The sequence below is a fragment of the Aythya ferina genome (assembly GCF_964211825.1).
Source record: "Aythya ferina genome assembly, chromosome: Z".
NCBI classification, from domain to species: Eukaryota; Metazoa; Chordata; class Aves; order Anseriformes; family Anatidae; genus Aythya; species Aythya ferina.
Genome location: NC_140299.1, coordinates 8852377 through 8865766, shown reverse-complemented (window position 1 = coordinate 8865766; position 13390 = coordinate 8852377). Strand labels below are relative to the sequence as shown.

General features: G+C 39.5%; 1 protein-coding gene across 3 annotated transcripts in view; it reads left to right on the top strand.

Moving 5' to 3' along the window:
• The window catches only part of KIF24 (kinesin family member 24), a 37160-nt gene that overhangs the window by 3287 nt on the left and 20483 nt on the right, over nt 1-13390 (top strand). For 2 of the 3 annotated variants that reach the window (XM_084503962.1, XM_084503964.1), the window contains exons 4-7: nt 3385-4015; nt 7899-8088; nt 9933-10030; nt 12146-12361. In XM_084503962.1, the coding sequence (XP_084360088.1) occupies nt 3399-4015; nt 7899-8088; nt 9933-10030; nt 12146-12361 (1121 nt within the window). In that variant the 5' untranslated portion in view covers nt 3385-3398. Of the gene's footprint in view, nt 1-1174; nt 1373-3384; nt 4016-7898; nt 8089-9932; nt 10031-12145; nt 12362-13390 lie in introns of all 3 variants that reach the window. The other variant, XM_084503963.1, reaches the window with a different exon arrangement.

Below are 13390 nucleotides of genomic sequence, written 5' to 3'. Positions count from 1 at the left end.
TGTAGTCCAGTTTTCAGGGAAGTGACGCAGAGCTTCAGGACTTGGCTGGGCTTTAATATTAAACTACAACATTGAAGAATGTTCTGTTTTTCTGCACCAAAAAACAGCATTGTCTCATGCGTACAAATTAAGTTAGATCCTGACACTAGCTGGGAGAATGCTGGCTGTTACTCACTGTAGAAAAGCAAAGGTCTTCTCTCTTTTTGCCAGAAGATGGCATTATTATTAACAATTTAGGATTCTTGGAAACATACCAATACTCCCTTACTTCTTTACAAAGTTACTGTGAAAAACTATGTGTCAGTTTTAGAAACACTGTCTTTGGACACAATCTACAATGTTGGACAAATTAAGGTATTCTTTTTATGGGGAGACAGGCACCTCATTTTTTCAGAGGACTGATGATTAGAAGGCCAAAAAGGTTTCATTGTGATCATTTGTTCTGACAACTGTAATTCCCGTGAATTCTTTCTTGTGTGAACCAGACTAAATTTTCTAAAAATAGTCTACTCTTGAGTTTTGAAATGATCCAAGATGCTAGAGCCATGACCTTGGCTTATTTTTTTTCCATAGTTAATATTATTTAATGTTGAGTTTTCCTGGGTTGTGTAATAGCTGTTCTATGGATGGAGAGATACCAGAGTTATCTCCTGGAACCACCTAGATCCAGCGGGATTTATTATATCTGGGGAAGCAAAGCAGTTATATAACTTTTAGGACCATCAATAAGATGTACTGAGCTGCTTACATGTCTCAGAATTAACCTTCTTGTATGTTCTGCAGTACCTATATTAATTGGATTTTCCATATTTTGAGAGTCTTAGTCCCTCGTTACCTCAGATAATGGAAATCTGGCTTCACAGTTATTTCTGGCTGCTTAAATATATTTTGTTTAATTTTTAGTTAGAACCTTGAGTTTGAAATTCTTAATTCTCTCTCTGTGTCTGTTACTCTTTTTTTGGGAAGCGTTTCCATTTTTTTTCCTTTTTTTCCTCCTCAAAACTGTGCCCAACATTATCATTCAAATAGACGTTAACACAAAAGTAGTTCTTGTGCTAATTTTTGGCCAATCTGTTTGTATTTAACATAAGCATATGTAAAGATGTAAGTATAATCTAAGATACAAGAAGAATGAGAATAGGCAAATCTGATGGATTGTTTTCATGTTTAACAGGGAAATTGGTGTCTCAGATTTGTGTTTCAGCCTCTCCTTCCATCAAATAAAAGAGCTTTGCCATGGCAGTGCATACATACAGACAGGAACTGCTCTGGTTTTGTATTTGGAACTACCTTATGTAAGACAGGCATTTTTCAAAAACATAACTCTCCCTGAAATGAAGTCTGAAGTTCCTGTGGAGTTTATCTGTTAGAGGTGAATGCTTACAAAAGACTTTGAACATGTGTTGAAGTTAAACCTAAGAATCAGTACAGACTCTGCTAGCCTCTGTCAATTTTGATTTTTTCCTCCCAGGATCTAATAATCTCAACAGTGGCTTGGCTTTACTTCAAGATTGAGAGTCACATCACTTATGCATTTGTGAGAAAAATCTCAATAATTTTCTTCAGACTGGGTCTTCTGTGAAGCTATTTTATTCATGATTGCAATGGTGGGCATCCTGCAAGCAGGAGTGCACAGTAGCAGTTTATCATAACCTTATATTCCCTATTACACAACACCTGATTTCTCCCGTTTCCTTGTTGGCTGAGTACTACAGGTTCATAAATGTCTCAATGCCTTTCCATACCACACAGGTACAATTTAATTTGACCACCCGTTAATTTCTCCTTTTTTTTTTTTTTTCCCCTTCTTCTGTCGTGACTGGAGGGCTCGTGTGATTTTTGTTTTTACTGATTTTGTACTGCTCCTCCTGTTTTCCTTAGCTATCCTCCTTATTTTGGGACAGTGGGACCTTCCCCTTATCTGCTTAATATACTCAGCACTGCTATGCTGCACAATCATAGAATATCCCGAGTTGGAAGGGACCTTTAAGGATCACCAAGTCCAACTCCTGGCACCACACAGGTCTACCCAAAAGTTTAGACCATCACTTTTGATATGCAAGGTTAGTGGAATTTTCCACCACAGGAACACCTTCTATTGCAAAAACACAATTTTGTTTTTCACATATTAAATAAGTCTGCTTACACACTGCTAGCTTTGCCTTGAAGCTTGCTACTGCTGAATCACATAATTTCATTATGGCTAACTACTCTCCACATCTTAGACTGTAACTTCCAAGTTGCTTTAGATGTCCCCTACTGTACCTGTTGGCCTCTTTAATATCCTACACAATCAGCACTTTAATAGAATCTTCTTTCCTTTGTTGTTGTCATTGTAACTTAATGTGTTTACTAATACGAAGATGATATTTAGTGACCATATTTTCTTTTATAACGTTATTGTAGAAATGCTTGTAAATCATTCCAAAGAACTTCCCTTTAATTACAGGGAAAAATATTTAGCCTTAAACAAATTGGTTTTATTGACTATTACCGTAACTTTCTTTTTTAAACAAAGACGTAAGAAGGCAGCGGGCAACGGATACTTGAGGGGCTATCCTTTTCCTGTTTTATGGAACAAGTAAAAATATCTGCAGATATTAATCCATCTGGATAGAGACAGCTGCACAATGTATTGCTTGGGAGACATGAGTTAAGAAGCTGAGGGTTTTTTGGCATACCTTTCAGTGATGCATGTTGCTTTTTTGGGTTTCCCAAGAATGTAAGTATGGCGTTCCAGTAGCATTTATAGATTTAGAGAAATTCTGTGTTTCAGATTTCACATAATGTTTCAGCTAATGTTCAAGAACACCTAGAAATACTCACAAGATTCATGAAACACAAAAGACAGTTACACAAGAAAACTACAACTTTACAGTAGTTCATCTATAAGATGAACAATCCTAATTTTTCTCAATGAGGTGATGACAAATGCAGTTTCTTCTCCTTTGGTTAGTTAACCAGGGGTAGCTGAACCACATTAGACCACGTGCTCTGATATTAAATTGGGTATCTAAAATTAGGCATTTTGCATTCTGTGAGCTTGAGGACTGGGTTTCAGTAGCTGCGGCATTCATTGAGTAGACATCAGGCATGTAGGAGCTCTGCAGCAGTAAGTAACACTGCAGCATGTGTTTCTTACCCATTATTTCCTATCATGTATGATTTTAAAACAGTTTCATAGGTGAAATATTTTCTTCATATTTAGTTTATCTTTATTAATACTATATTCTATATTGTTTAGCATTCCAGTGTATTGTAATGATCTTCTAACCTAACTGCAGGTGATGGCATCTGGGGAAATGTGTGGTTTCTTCATTAGTATCTTGGTCTTCTGGGATGTTTCATATAACTCAAATACTTGTCTTGTTTGATTTCTTGTAGACGTTAGCTTGAAGATGGCATCGTGCCTTTATGAATGCCTTTGTGAGGCAGAACTTGAAAAATACTATCCCCATTTTGCTGCCTTTGGCCTTCAGAAGATTGATGAGCTTGCCAAGGTTTCCATGAAAGATTATACCAAACTAGGGGTACACGACATGAATGATCGCAAACGACTCTTTCAGCTCATTAGAATAATCAAAATTATGCAAGAAGATGAAACTGTAAGAGACTTGAGCAAGCAAGATTTCCAACCAAGTGGCCTTTTCATTCAGCCTCAGGTGACCAGATCGGGTCCCCGTAGACAGCTGCGTTTTGAGTCCTTCTTTGAGGAAAATGGTGGAACAGTTAAAGACTCTGAGCCGGAATCATATGGTCCATCTGAGTTCAGTGCCAATGAGGAGAAGAACAGTCTTGTGGAGCTGTTGGGACACACTCAGCCACATGATTCAGAGATGATAAGGTTAACCAGAAGAGATGTAAATACTCCTGGAATGTGCACAAAAAATGAACTGAGCTGCACAACAGTTTCTGATGATATTGCTCCTCTCCTGGGGGATTCTGAAACTCCCATCATCCAGAGAGTAACTCACATTTCAGGATATAATTATGGACTACCTCATTCCTGTATCAGGTAATAATCAGTTACCTTCATTTTACTATATTTCACATTAGTCATAATCAATTCTTTCTTCACAGGGGATGAGAATCTGCCTTCATGGCAAACAAGCAATGCTACTGCTACAAAAGCTATACAGAGCAATAGAAAATCTAACAGAGATATTAATAAGTGCTTGCAACTCTCCAAGTCTGGTAGAAGAAATCAGTTGAATTCACCAGCTGCTACTCACCAAGACTGTCTAAGAGTAGTCTTATCTTTCAGGATATAAGGCTTTGTTTTCTTTGTGTTTTCTTTGTTCTTTGTGCTTTGGCCAGTCTTTCTGTTTTTCTTTCCTTAACACTGTTTTGCAAAACTTTACTTTTTCAGAATAATGTGTTGCCTGTTGGTAAGTTCATCAAGTTTATCCCAGTAAAAATGATGCATGCTGTGAACTATCTTTGTTCATAAAGAAATTTCTGAACTGGAGCTTTAAGAAGAACCACTGAGTAATACTGGGTTGGGATATAGACACGGGGAGAGGTATGCCTTGCAGCTGCTCCATGAGCACAGGATTTGTAGCATTCATGCATTTTCCAGTGTTTGGTAATGGGGGAGCTACTGTTTTCTGAACCCCTGGTAAATCTAAAGCACGAAGTAACTTTTATTGGCTTATACTGGGCAGATAAGCACTGTGTAAACTGCCTGAGTTAAAAACCATCATCTAAAAAGACTCAAATCAGCTATCACTACATCCAAAAGCATTCAAACTCAGTAGGTGTCTCCCAGGATTTGTTATTTAGGCGTCTAGGGATATACCACTATGTCAGAGCACCATCAGGCTTCTGTTTGGAAGTTGCCTTGGATCCAGGCACTAGCTGTTCCTGCAGTGAGCCTTTTGAAGGTTCTGGTTCAGCAAACAGAAGCACGTAGCTCCCTGCAGCTATACCACCAGAATCTAGTTGTTACGCTGTTATGGCAGGGTTTGAAATGATAACTTTGTGCAGTGGTTTGTGCAGAGAGAGAGAGATGCTGTCACCATGTTGGAAAAGTACAGAGGTGGCACAGTGGTTAGAGAGAGTGCTTAACCTGTGAGATGAAAGATCTGGGTTTGTAACTCCCCTTTGCTGGAAAGAAGTAATTCCTACCATTCCCACCTTCCAGAGGAATGCACTAACCTCCTAAATGTATTGGCATCTTAGTGCATTCTCTGTCTCCTCTGGAAGCTGAGGCAAGGTGAACAAAGAGGGCAGGATTCATGGTGCTAGAAAGTAAGAAGTGATGAAACATAACCTCACGGTTCAGCTAGAGGAGTTCAAGATCTTAAATCCTGTGATAGAGCCGTGTTCTCCATTGTTCTCACTTTCTTCCCTTGTTCTTTTTTTTCCTAAGCACATTCTTCTCTGCCCAGTGTAAAAGCTCATCTCATGGGCTTTCTGCATCCTGCTCCTGACACGCCTGAGTTCCTTCTCTTTTGACCACAGACTGCATGTTCTGCATTCCAGGCCTGGGGCCACTCTGCTGACACTTGGGTTTCTGATTCCTGTTTTGCAAGTGCCCAACTCCTCCAGTGAATCCATGCCCATGTCACCTTGTGATTTGCCCACTGTCTAGTCTCATCTATAAGAAACATTGGAAAACAATGGCATGATGTTAGATTGCAGAAAGAAAAGAGCTCTTATAATATGTTTAATAAATTTTCACTTGTCCACAGCAAATGACAGTAGCAGACAAGACACAGTTGTTCTTCTGACCTATTGTTTAATCTCATTTTTAATGATCTGTTTTGAGATTATTATTTTTTTCTAATAATAATAAAGTAGAAATTGTATTTTATAACAATGTTTTTAAGAAAGGTTAATAGCAAATCTAAACTTGAGGTTCATTATATAAAATTAAAATGCATTCTGTTCCCCTACAAAGTATAGTCAATTAAAGGTACCTCGTAGAAAGAATCTATGCCTCTCCTATCATAAACAGAACCTCCAAGCATTCATGATTTCTTTTCTCCAAATCCTGCAATCTATCCTTTCTCCTTCATGCTCATAGAGAGAGAGAGAAAAAAAAAAAAAAAAAAAAAACACAGCTCTTTCTGCAGATCACCAAGTCCAGCCTCTGGTGACATGAGAATGAAACTTCAGAGCCTCTGATCCTTTGATGGACAACATCTGGTGCCTACTGATACCCATAAGCTCTCACTAAATTATGAAGCATCTTATTTCAAGTATCACAGCCTTTCTTTTGAGGGGAAGGAATTTTCCATCTAAGTACAGGGACTGGTCCTGGTCTGCATAGGAAAGCCATGCTAAAATTAATGGGACTCCAGTTACCATAAAGATTTCTTGTGTGTAGTCTTTGAAGACCACATCTTAAGATTTATATCTGCATGTTGTCTGCTTCTGAGGAGTCATGCAATGGAGCAGGAATGATATGATGAGTTTATAGCTGTAATGAGACATCAAGTAACTTGTACTCTTGCTGCGTTTTTGGTTTTCATTTACCAGGCAGCTATTACATGTTAGCTTTCTTTTTCCTACGAGGAGCGGCTGAGGGAGCTGGGCTTGTTCAGCCTGGAGAAGAGGAGGCTCAGGGGCGACCTTATCGCTCTTTTTAGGTACCTCAAGGGAGGCTGTAGCGAGGTGGGGGTTGGCCTGTTCTCCCACGTGCCTGGTGACAGGACGAGGGGGAATGGGCTTAAGTTGAGCCAGGGGAGTTTTAGGTTAGATGTTAGGAAGAACTTCTTTACAGAAAGGGTTGTGAGGCACTGGAACAGGCTGCCCAGGGAAGTGGTGGAGTCACCATCCCTGGAAGTCTTCAAAAGACGTTTAGATGTAGAGCTTAGGGATATGGTTTAGTGGGGACTGTTAGCGTTAGGTTGGAGGTTGGACTCGATGACCTTGAGGTCTCTTCCAACCTAGAAAATTCTGTGATTCTGTGATTCTGTGTTAGGAGATTTTGGAAGGGCATTTGAATAGCATGGCAGAAACACTGCTTTGGGGCAACTAAGGGCTCGATTAAAATGACTTTTTTCCTAATAAATGGATGTTCAAATCCAGGCTGAAAACTGTTACTCGCTTGTATGAAGACAGATGGAAAAAGAGAAAGGCAGAATTAATATGTTTTGGTTGAATTCAAGCATATTGCATATGCTGCATTGCAAAATGCTTTACACAGCAGGTTAACCAATGAAACACTAAATGACCTTACACTTCTAAAGTGTATGGAAGGGAGCTGAAGTAGACTTGGCAAAACACAAGAAGAGAACTTTGCCTGTGGTTTGAAGCCATGTACTTTTTTATGATAAAAGTAACAAATTGGATAGAAGACCAAAGGGGAGATAACGAAGAGATCGATATTTCAAATTCTCTTTGAGCTGAGCAGGAACACAGTGATACTGTCTTGTTTCTTAGCTTAAGCCACGTGTTTCTTAGTTTAAACTCATAACCTGTTTGACAGGGTGAAACAGAAAGGATAAGTATGAGTAAAAGAGGAAAAGCAACTGAATATAATACACCTTTCCTCTCAAGATCTGTTCATACTTTTATCTGTACATAAATGACTATGTGTGACTGCAAATAATTTCAGCAAGATTCAATTTCATTAAGTTAACTTGGATATTATGCCAGCTTAAATCAGATGTTTGTGGGCAACTGAAAATATGCCAGTTCTGTAACAAGCTGAGGAATGTAGCTGTATAAACACAACTGTTCTTTTAGCAGAAATGCACAAGAGGTATTAGTCTATTTAGAAAAAAAAAAAAAACAGCAGAAACTTAACTGGGTAACAATGAGAGCTTTTCCTGATATGCCTTTAAAGACGTAAACTTTTATCTGGTAAAGCTAAGAAACCAACTCATATTTATGCATATTCTAGATTCTGTTATCTGATTTTAAAGTGTAAAACTACAATTTTGTTGTAGATCCAGTACCTCAGAGAAAGAGACTCCATGGACAGAGAGTGAGAAAATCAGAGTGTGTGTCCGAAAACGTCCCCTAGGCCTAAGAGAGGAGCGACGCGGGGAGGTTAATATCATCACGGTGAAAGATAAAGAAACCCTACTTCTTCATGAGAAGAAAGAGGCAGTTGACCTCACCCAATATATCTTACAGGTAACATGCTCCACGTGCAGTTTGTGTTTAGGGGCCACTTGCATGATGGGATAAATCAGATTGTATTTGGGATTTCAAAATGGGAAAACAGAAAAGGGCTTTCCCCTTATTGAAAAGGGCGCTTCTTGCATTGAACTGGATGGTGAGCTCTTCTGTCAGCTCCTCATTGCTATGTTTGAATTGCTCCTGACTTATGCCAGCCTGTGGCAGAAAACCTGAGCCCAGAATTTTAATCCCTCAAAAGCACGTCTCTTGCAGCTTTCTTTGCATGTGGCAAAATAAAACTCTCTGCTACGTGCTGTTGCTGGAGGAGAATTGCCTGCTGCTGAGTCTCCTCTTCAGTGAGGAGTTCCCTTTTCACTACCTCTGCACTGTAATTCTGTTTTAAATTAATCACGTATACCCTCATCCCCTCCCTTTCTTTGTTCTCAAATGCTTTTGAAAATTAAGTTCCCCTCTGGTCTTTGTTTCCAAATCCCAAATACCTTATGCTGTCATAGCTCAAATTCCAAGTTTTGACTGACAGCACCAGGAACAGAACAGTTTCTAGAGAGCAGCAAGCCATGCTCGCTCTACTGGGTGTTATTTTTGCAGCCTGGCTCCTGGGAACAACTGTTCAGAGTATCCAGTAAAAAATGAGTTTGCAGCTCTCTCAGGCCCGGTTTATGTACCACCTTTTACGGTGTGACACATGCAGCAATTCCACCCCACTCCCTCTACGGGAGCAGCAGTATTTGACATCTAGGCAGTGCTTATTGCCTTAGTGTCTCAGGGCTGAAATAACCACTAATGAATTTTGTTCTCTCAGTAATGACAAAAGCCATTTTGCTATAAATCAATATAGTCGAACAAAAGTACACTGTGGTGAAGGCTGTTCTGTTCCAAAGGACCCAGGAGAATTTCCCTGCCTCCAAATCTGGCTGCTCTCCCTGCCTCCAGCTCCTGTAGATGGGAAGCCAAGGGGTGCAGACCAGATGGGAGGTGGTTCATGCTCCAGCTCCACGGCCAGGGGAATCAAGCTGCAGGCCTTTCAGAGAGCTCACCTGACCTGTGAGACTTCCCAGTTTAACCTGCATGCGTCTAGCTTGGCTAGTTTGTGCATCATTACAGCAACTGTCACTCAGAGGGATCTACTACCTTAATTTACATCGCAGTGTATTGTTAGAGCACAACGTTAAACGCCAGTCTATGGAGGCTCTTTCGAAAATGTGATATTTGTTTGTTACTGTCCTTGCAAATGCCATTCTTAACCTCAGAGAAGCCCATAATGAATGTACTTGCAGCCTTTCTAGAGACACTGCTGCTTTGGGTCAGCTCTAGAGTATGAGAGGTTTTGGGGTTTTTTGCCCCTTTCTGAGATAATACAATTTGGCTTTGCTTAGGAATAGCTTCTGTCTTCTCTGGCACAAAAAGATTTTAAGTGTGGAGAACAGAGGCAGTCACAGCTGAGGGCTTAATTTTGAGTTCTCCTCTTCTCTACTCCTGTAGTGTTACTGTACAACTGTAGGCTGATTCAGGAATAGATGAGAGTTTCTTTTAATTAACATTTTCATTTTTTCCTTTCATTTTTTTCCTTTCAGAAGTGTTGTATGTTCTGCTTCAGAGTCATAGGAAATTAAGGCATCTTTGTTTCCCTTTTCCTTTCCTACCCTTAGTCTCCTCATTAGTCGTAATGGTCTGCATATGTCATGCTGTATGTTTAATGTGCTAGATTGTTTTGGACCTGATCCAAACCTGTACAAAGTCACTGGAAAGACTTCTGTTATTTAAATTTGCCTTTGAATGGGGGTGAAGGGAAAGTGAAACATATTCATTTTCATGTAAAGATCACGTTTATTTTTCAGCATGTTTTTTATTTTGATGAAGTCTTTGGGGAGTCATGTACCAATCACGATGTGTATATGAAGACAGCTCATCCTCTCATTCAGCATATTTTTAACGGGTAGGGCATCAGTGCTTACATTTATTATTTTCTCACTTTTTTGTTTTCCAGTTTCATATGCTGCTTTAATTTTCCTTTGTCTGCTTTCATCTTTTGAAAAAAATACATTCATTTCAGCCTTTCCACATGCCTTCTCCCTTTTAGAATGTCTTTGATTGCAATTGTGACAAAGTAAATCAGGGGAGACTTTTGTCACATTCAGTGAGAAATCTAAATCACAGAGGAAGTTAAAACTGGGCCTCTGCTGTAACAAAGACACTGTGACCAACCAAGAACAAAAAGTGGGTGCCAGCATTTCTGACATCTAATCTCCACTCTAACAAAGATTTCTGTGTTGTATAGTGCGGGTATTTATACAGTTCACAGGGCAATAGAAATGTATTAATAACCTCGTGATTTATTTTTATTTTATTGATTTGTATAATAGAAAATATTAATAACCTTGCATTTTATTTTTATTTTATCGATTTGTATTTGTTCAGGGGGTTAATTGTAATTACATACTTCCTAATTAATGGGAAATAGATGGTAGCTATACACAGGTGATCTTATTTTCCTGCAAAGTAACAAGCTTGAATATAATAACATTTTTGAATTATTGAAGGAAAGGATTATGTAGCCATGTTGAAAAGTAACAAAATGGAGCATACTGGTTCTGAAAATAACCAAGTATCATCATCAGAAACAGAGTATCATGCTCTTGAGAAAATGAAAGTGAAAAAGGAGAATAAGGCTTATATCTTGCTGCATAATAATAATCACTAAGAGCAGATTTCACATTATAGCTAATCCAATAATGCTACCAAAAGAGCCATCCTGTTTTTTCTCAAATTTCCGTAACTTTTCTATCTGTTCTGCTACATCCTTCTCACTGATTCTTGTCTGACCCCCCAGTGAGCTAATTCTGCAGTCTAAGCTGCCAAGAAATTGTTCACCCATTGCAGTCCTACATTTTTACCCAATTCTCTGCATCCAGGAAGTACTGAGTCAGCTAAAAAGTCTTTTTTCAGAGTATGGGGGAGAATAAATCATTTGTTATGTAGCATTTCTTTTTTGGCTGATTCAGCTCTAAGTCTGTTCACCTCACACTTGTGGGTCCAATGCTTGTACAAGAGCCAGGATGGGGAAATAGGCAAGCAGTAACCTCAACTGATATGAACATGTAGTGCTGCAGAGCTGTATCCTGAGACCTACTTGACATTGTACATGCATTGCCATTGTAATGTTAAGGTGATATGATGACAAAGATGCAGCAATCAGGAAAAAGTGAAAAGCAAAGTTTGTGGTTACACTGTCTGGAATGAGTGTAGCAAACAGCTCTGTGCCACTGGAAGATGCTGATCCTCTTCCTTCCCCCTCTACTGGGCACATTCCCATAGGTTACGTGAAGCCAATTTGAGCATATTTAATGATCCTCTGTGAGTTATTTTACTCCATTGAAATTGCAGAAAATAAACCTGCAAAGAAAATGAGAAGCTTTCTGCTGTGTCAGTGCAGTAAAGTCAAACATCAGAGCCAGCACAGAGGAAGAGCAGGTCAGTGGGGCAGGTCACACAGCTGGTAGCAGAGGAATGGAAGATCAAGACCTTCCCCTCATCAGCAACAAGCCATTAGATTGAATTAGCTGCATGCTGGACTGCAGTCCAAGACAAACTAATCTCACTCAGTAAATTACTTATAGTGCTAATCTTCATTAAGTACAATGTGTGTTGATACAAAACCTGACTTGTGGCTGATTTGCATCTCACGTCACAGGCCTTTTTCTCTGTGATTCATAAGCTGTAGCATTCCCATTCATAACCCTACAATACCTCCACAGCATCTAAACAGCTGGAAGAATAATACTGAATTCTTAGCTTCCTTAAATGTATTTTTGGCGTCTGGAAAAAAAAAAAAAAAGGAAGAAGAGAGCCAGCACTCTGTGACACACCAGCTCTCCATAGGACATGCTTGGGAATCACTGTTAAGTGTTTTTCAGTTTCCCAGGTGGGGAAGCAAACCAAACCTCCTTACTAAGAGCCTGCTATATACAGAGAAAGATTGACATTGCAGAATTTCTTTTAATAGACTTGAATAAATCAGGTGTGGCACTAAAAATATAGGTTATCTTTACAGAGGCAATGCAACCTGCTTTGCATATGGGCAGACTGGTGCTGGCAAGACTTACACTATGATAGGTACTCACCGGAACCCAGGACTCTATGCCTTGGCTGCCAAGGACATCTTCAGACATCTGGAAGCATCACAGTCAAGGAAGGATCTACTTGTTTTGATCAGCTTTTATGAAATCTACTGTGGACAGCTTTATGACCTGCTAAATGGAAGGAAGAGGTATTGAAATAAAAAAAATGTACTGCTATAAACCCAGGGTTATGAATCAGTTGGTTACTGTTTATAAATCAGTTTGTTACTGTTTCATGTGATTACCTCTAGCATATTACCATGTATAATAAGTTGTTATCTATTTAATTAGGGTTGTTCTTAGGGAATCACACATACTTACAGGAAGGCAGAAACTGGCACTAAATACTGTTGCATTGACAGGACACCTAGTTTGTATTGCTTTGGGACAAAAATAAGTAAGAATAAGGACCTATGACTGAGATATAAACTCATACGGTTTTGCTTACACTACAGTAATATAATAGCTGAACATCCCATAGGTAGAAAAAGAGCCTTCTTGTGACCAGAAGTTCTCATGCTAGCCATTGTGGAGTCCATATCTCTCCCTCCTCAAACATAACCCCTGCCTTTTCCTCTTGCTGTGCCAGTGGGGCTGCAGTTCCAGCCAATGCTATCTTGGAATGTGCTGTCAATGCCCTCAATGCCCCACTTGTGCTTGACACTGCAGAGTCCTTTGCTGAGGACTTTACTGAGCTCCTTTACTGAGTGCACCTCTGCAGGTGATGCTGCCACCACCCTCAGCAGTAACGCCTCAGCCCCAGATTTGTTCAGATGGATGCATACTCACTTAGAGGAGCTTCATCTGAAATGGAAACCAGGACATTTCAGTACATGCTCGGTGTAAAAAAAGCACTGTGGCTGAAAACTCTAAGTACAACAACAGTCAGTTAAGATTTTTGCAGTGAAATCTTTTCAGAGTGGTCTTGAAGGAACATTCCCTGTCATCTGGAGGCCTTTAGCATCCTAGAAAGCAGTATCTTGAGTGCACACTGGCAGACTCAAGAGGGAGGCTTTCTGCCTTATACATCTGAACATCTATTCAAGTTCTCAGTTTTTGCACAAGATTTAAAAGCAGTTCTACAGAGTCAGAGTAAGCCAGCTATACTACATGTCATTGAAAGAGGAGATTAAGCTTCCTTCCATGAGGCTCATGCCTGTATTCTTCCAATATACAGT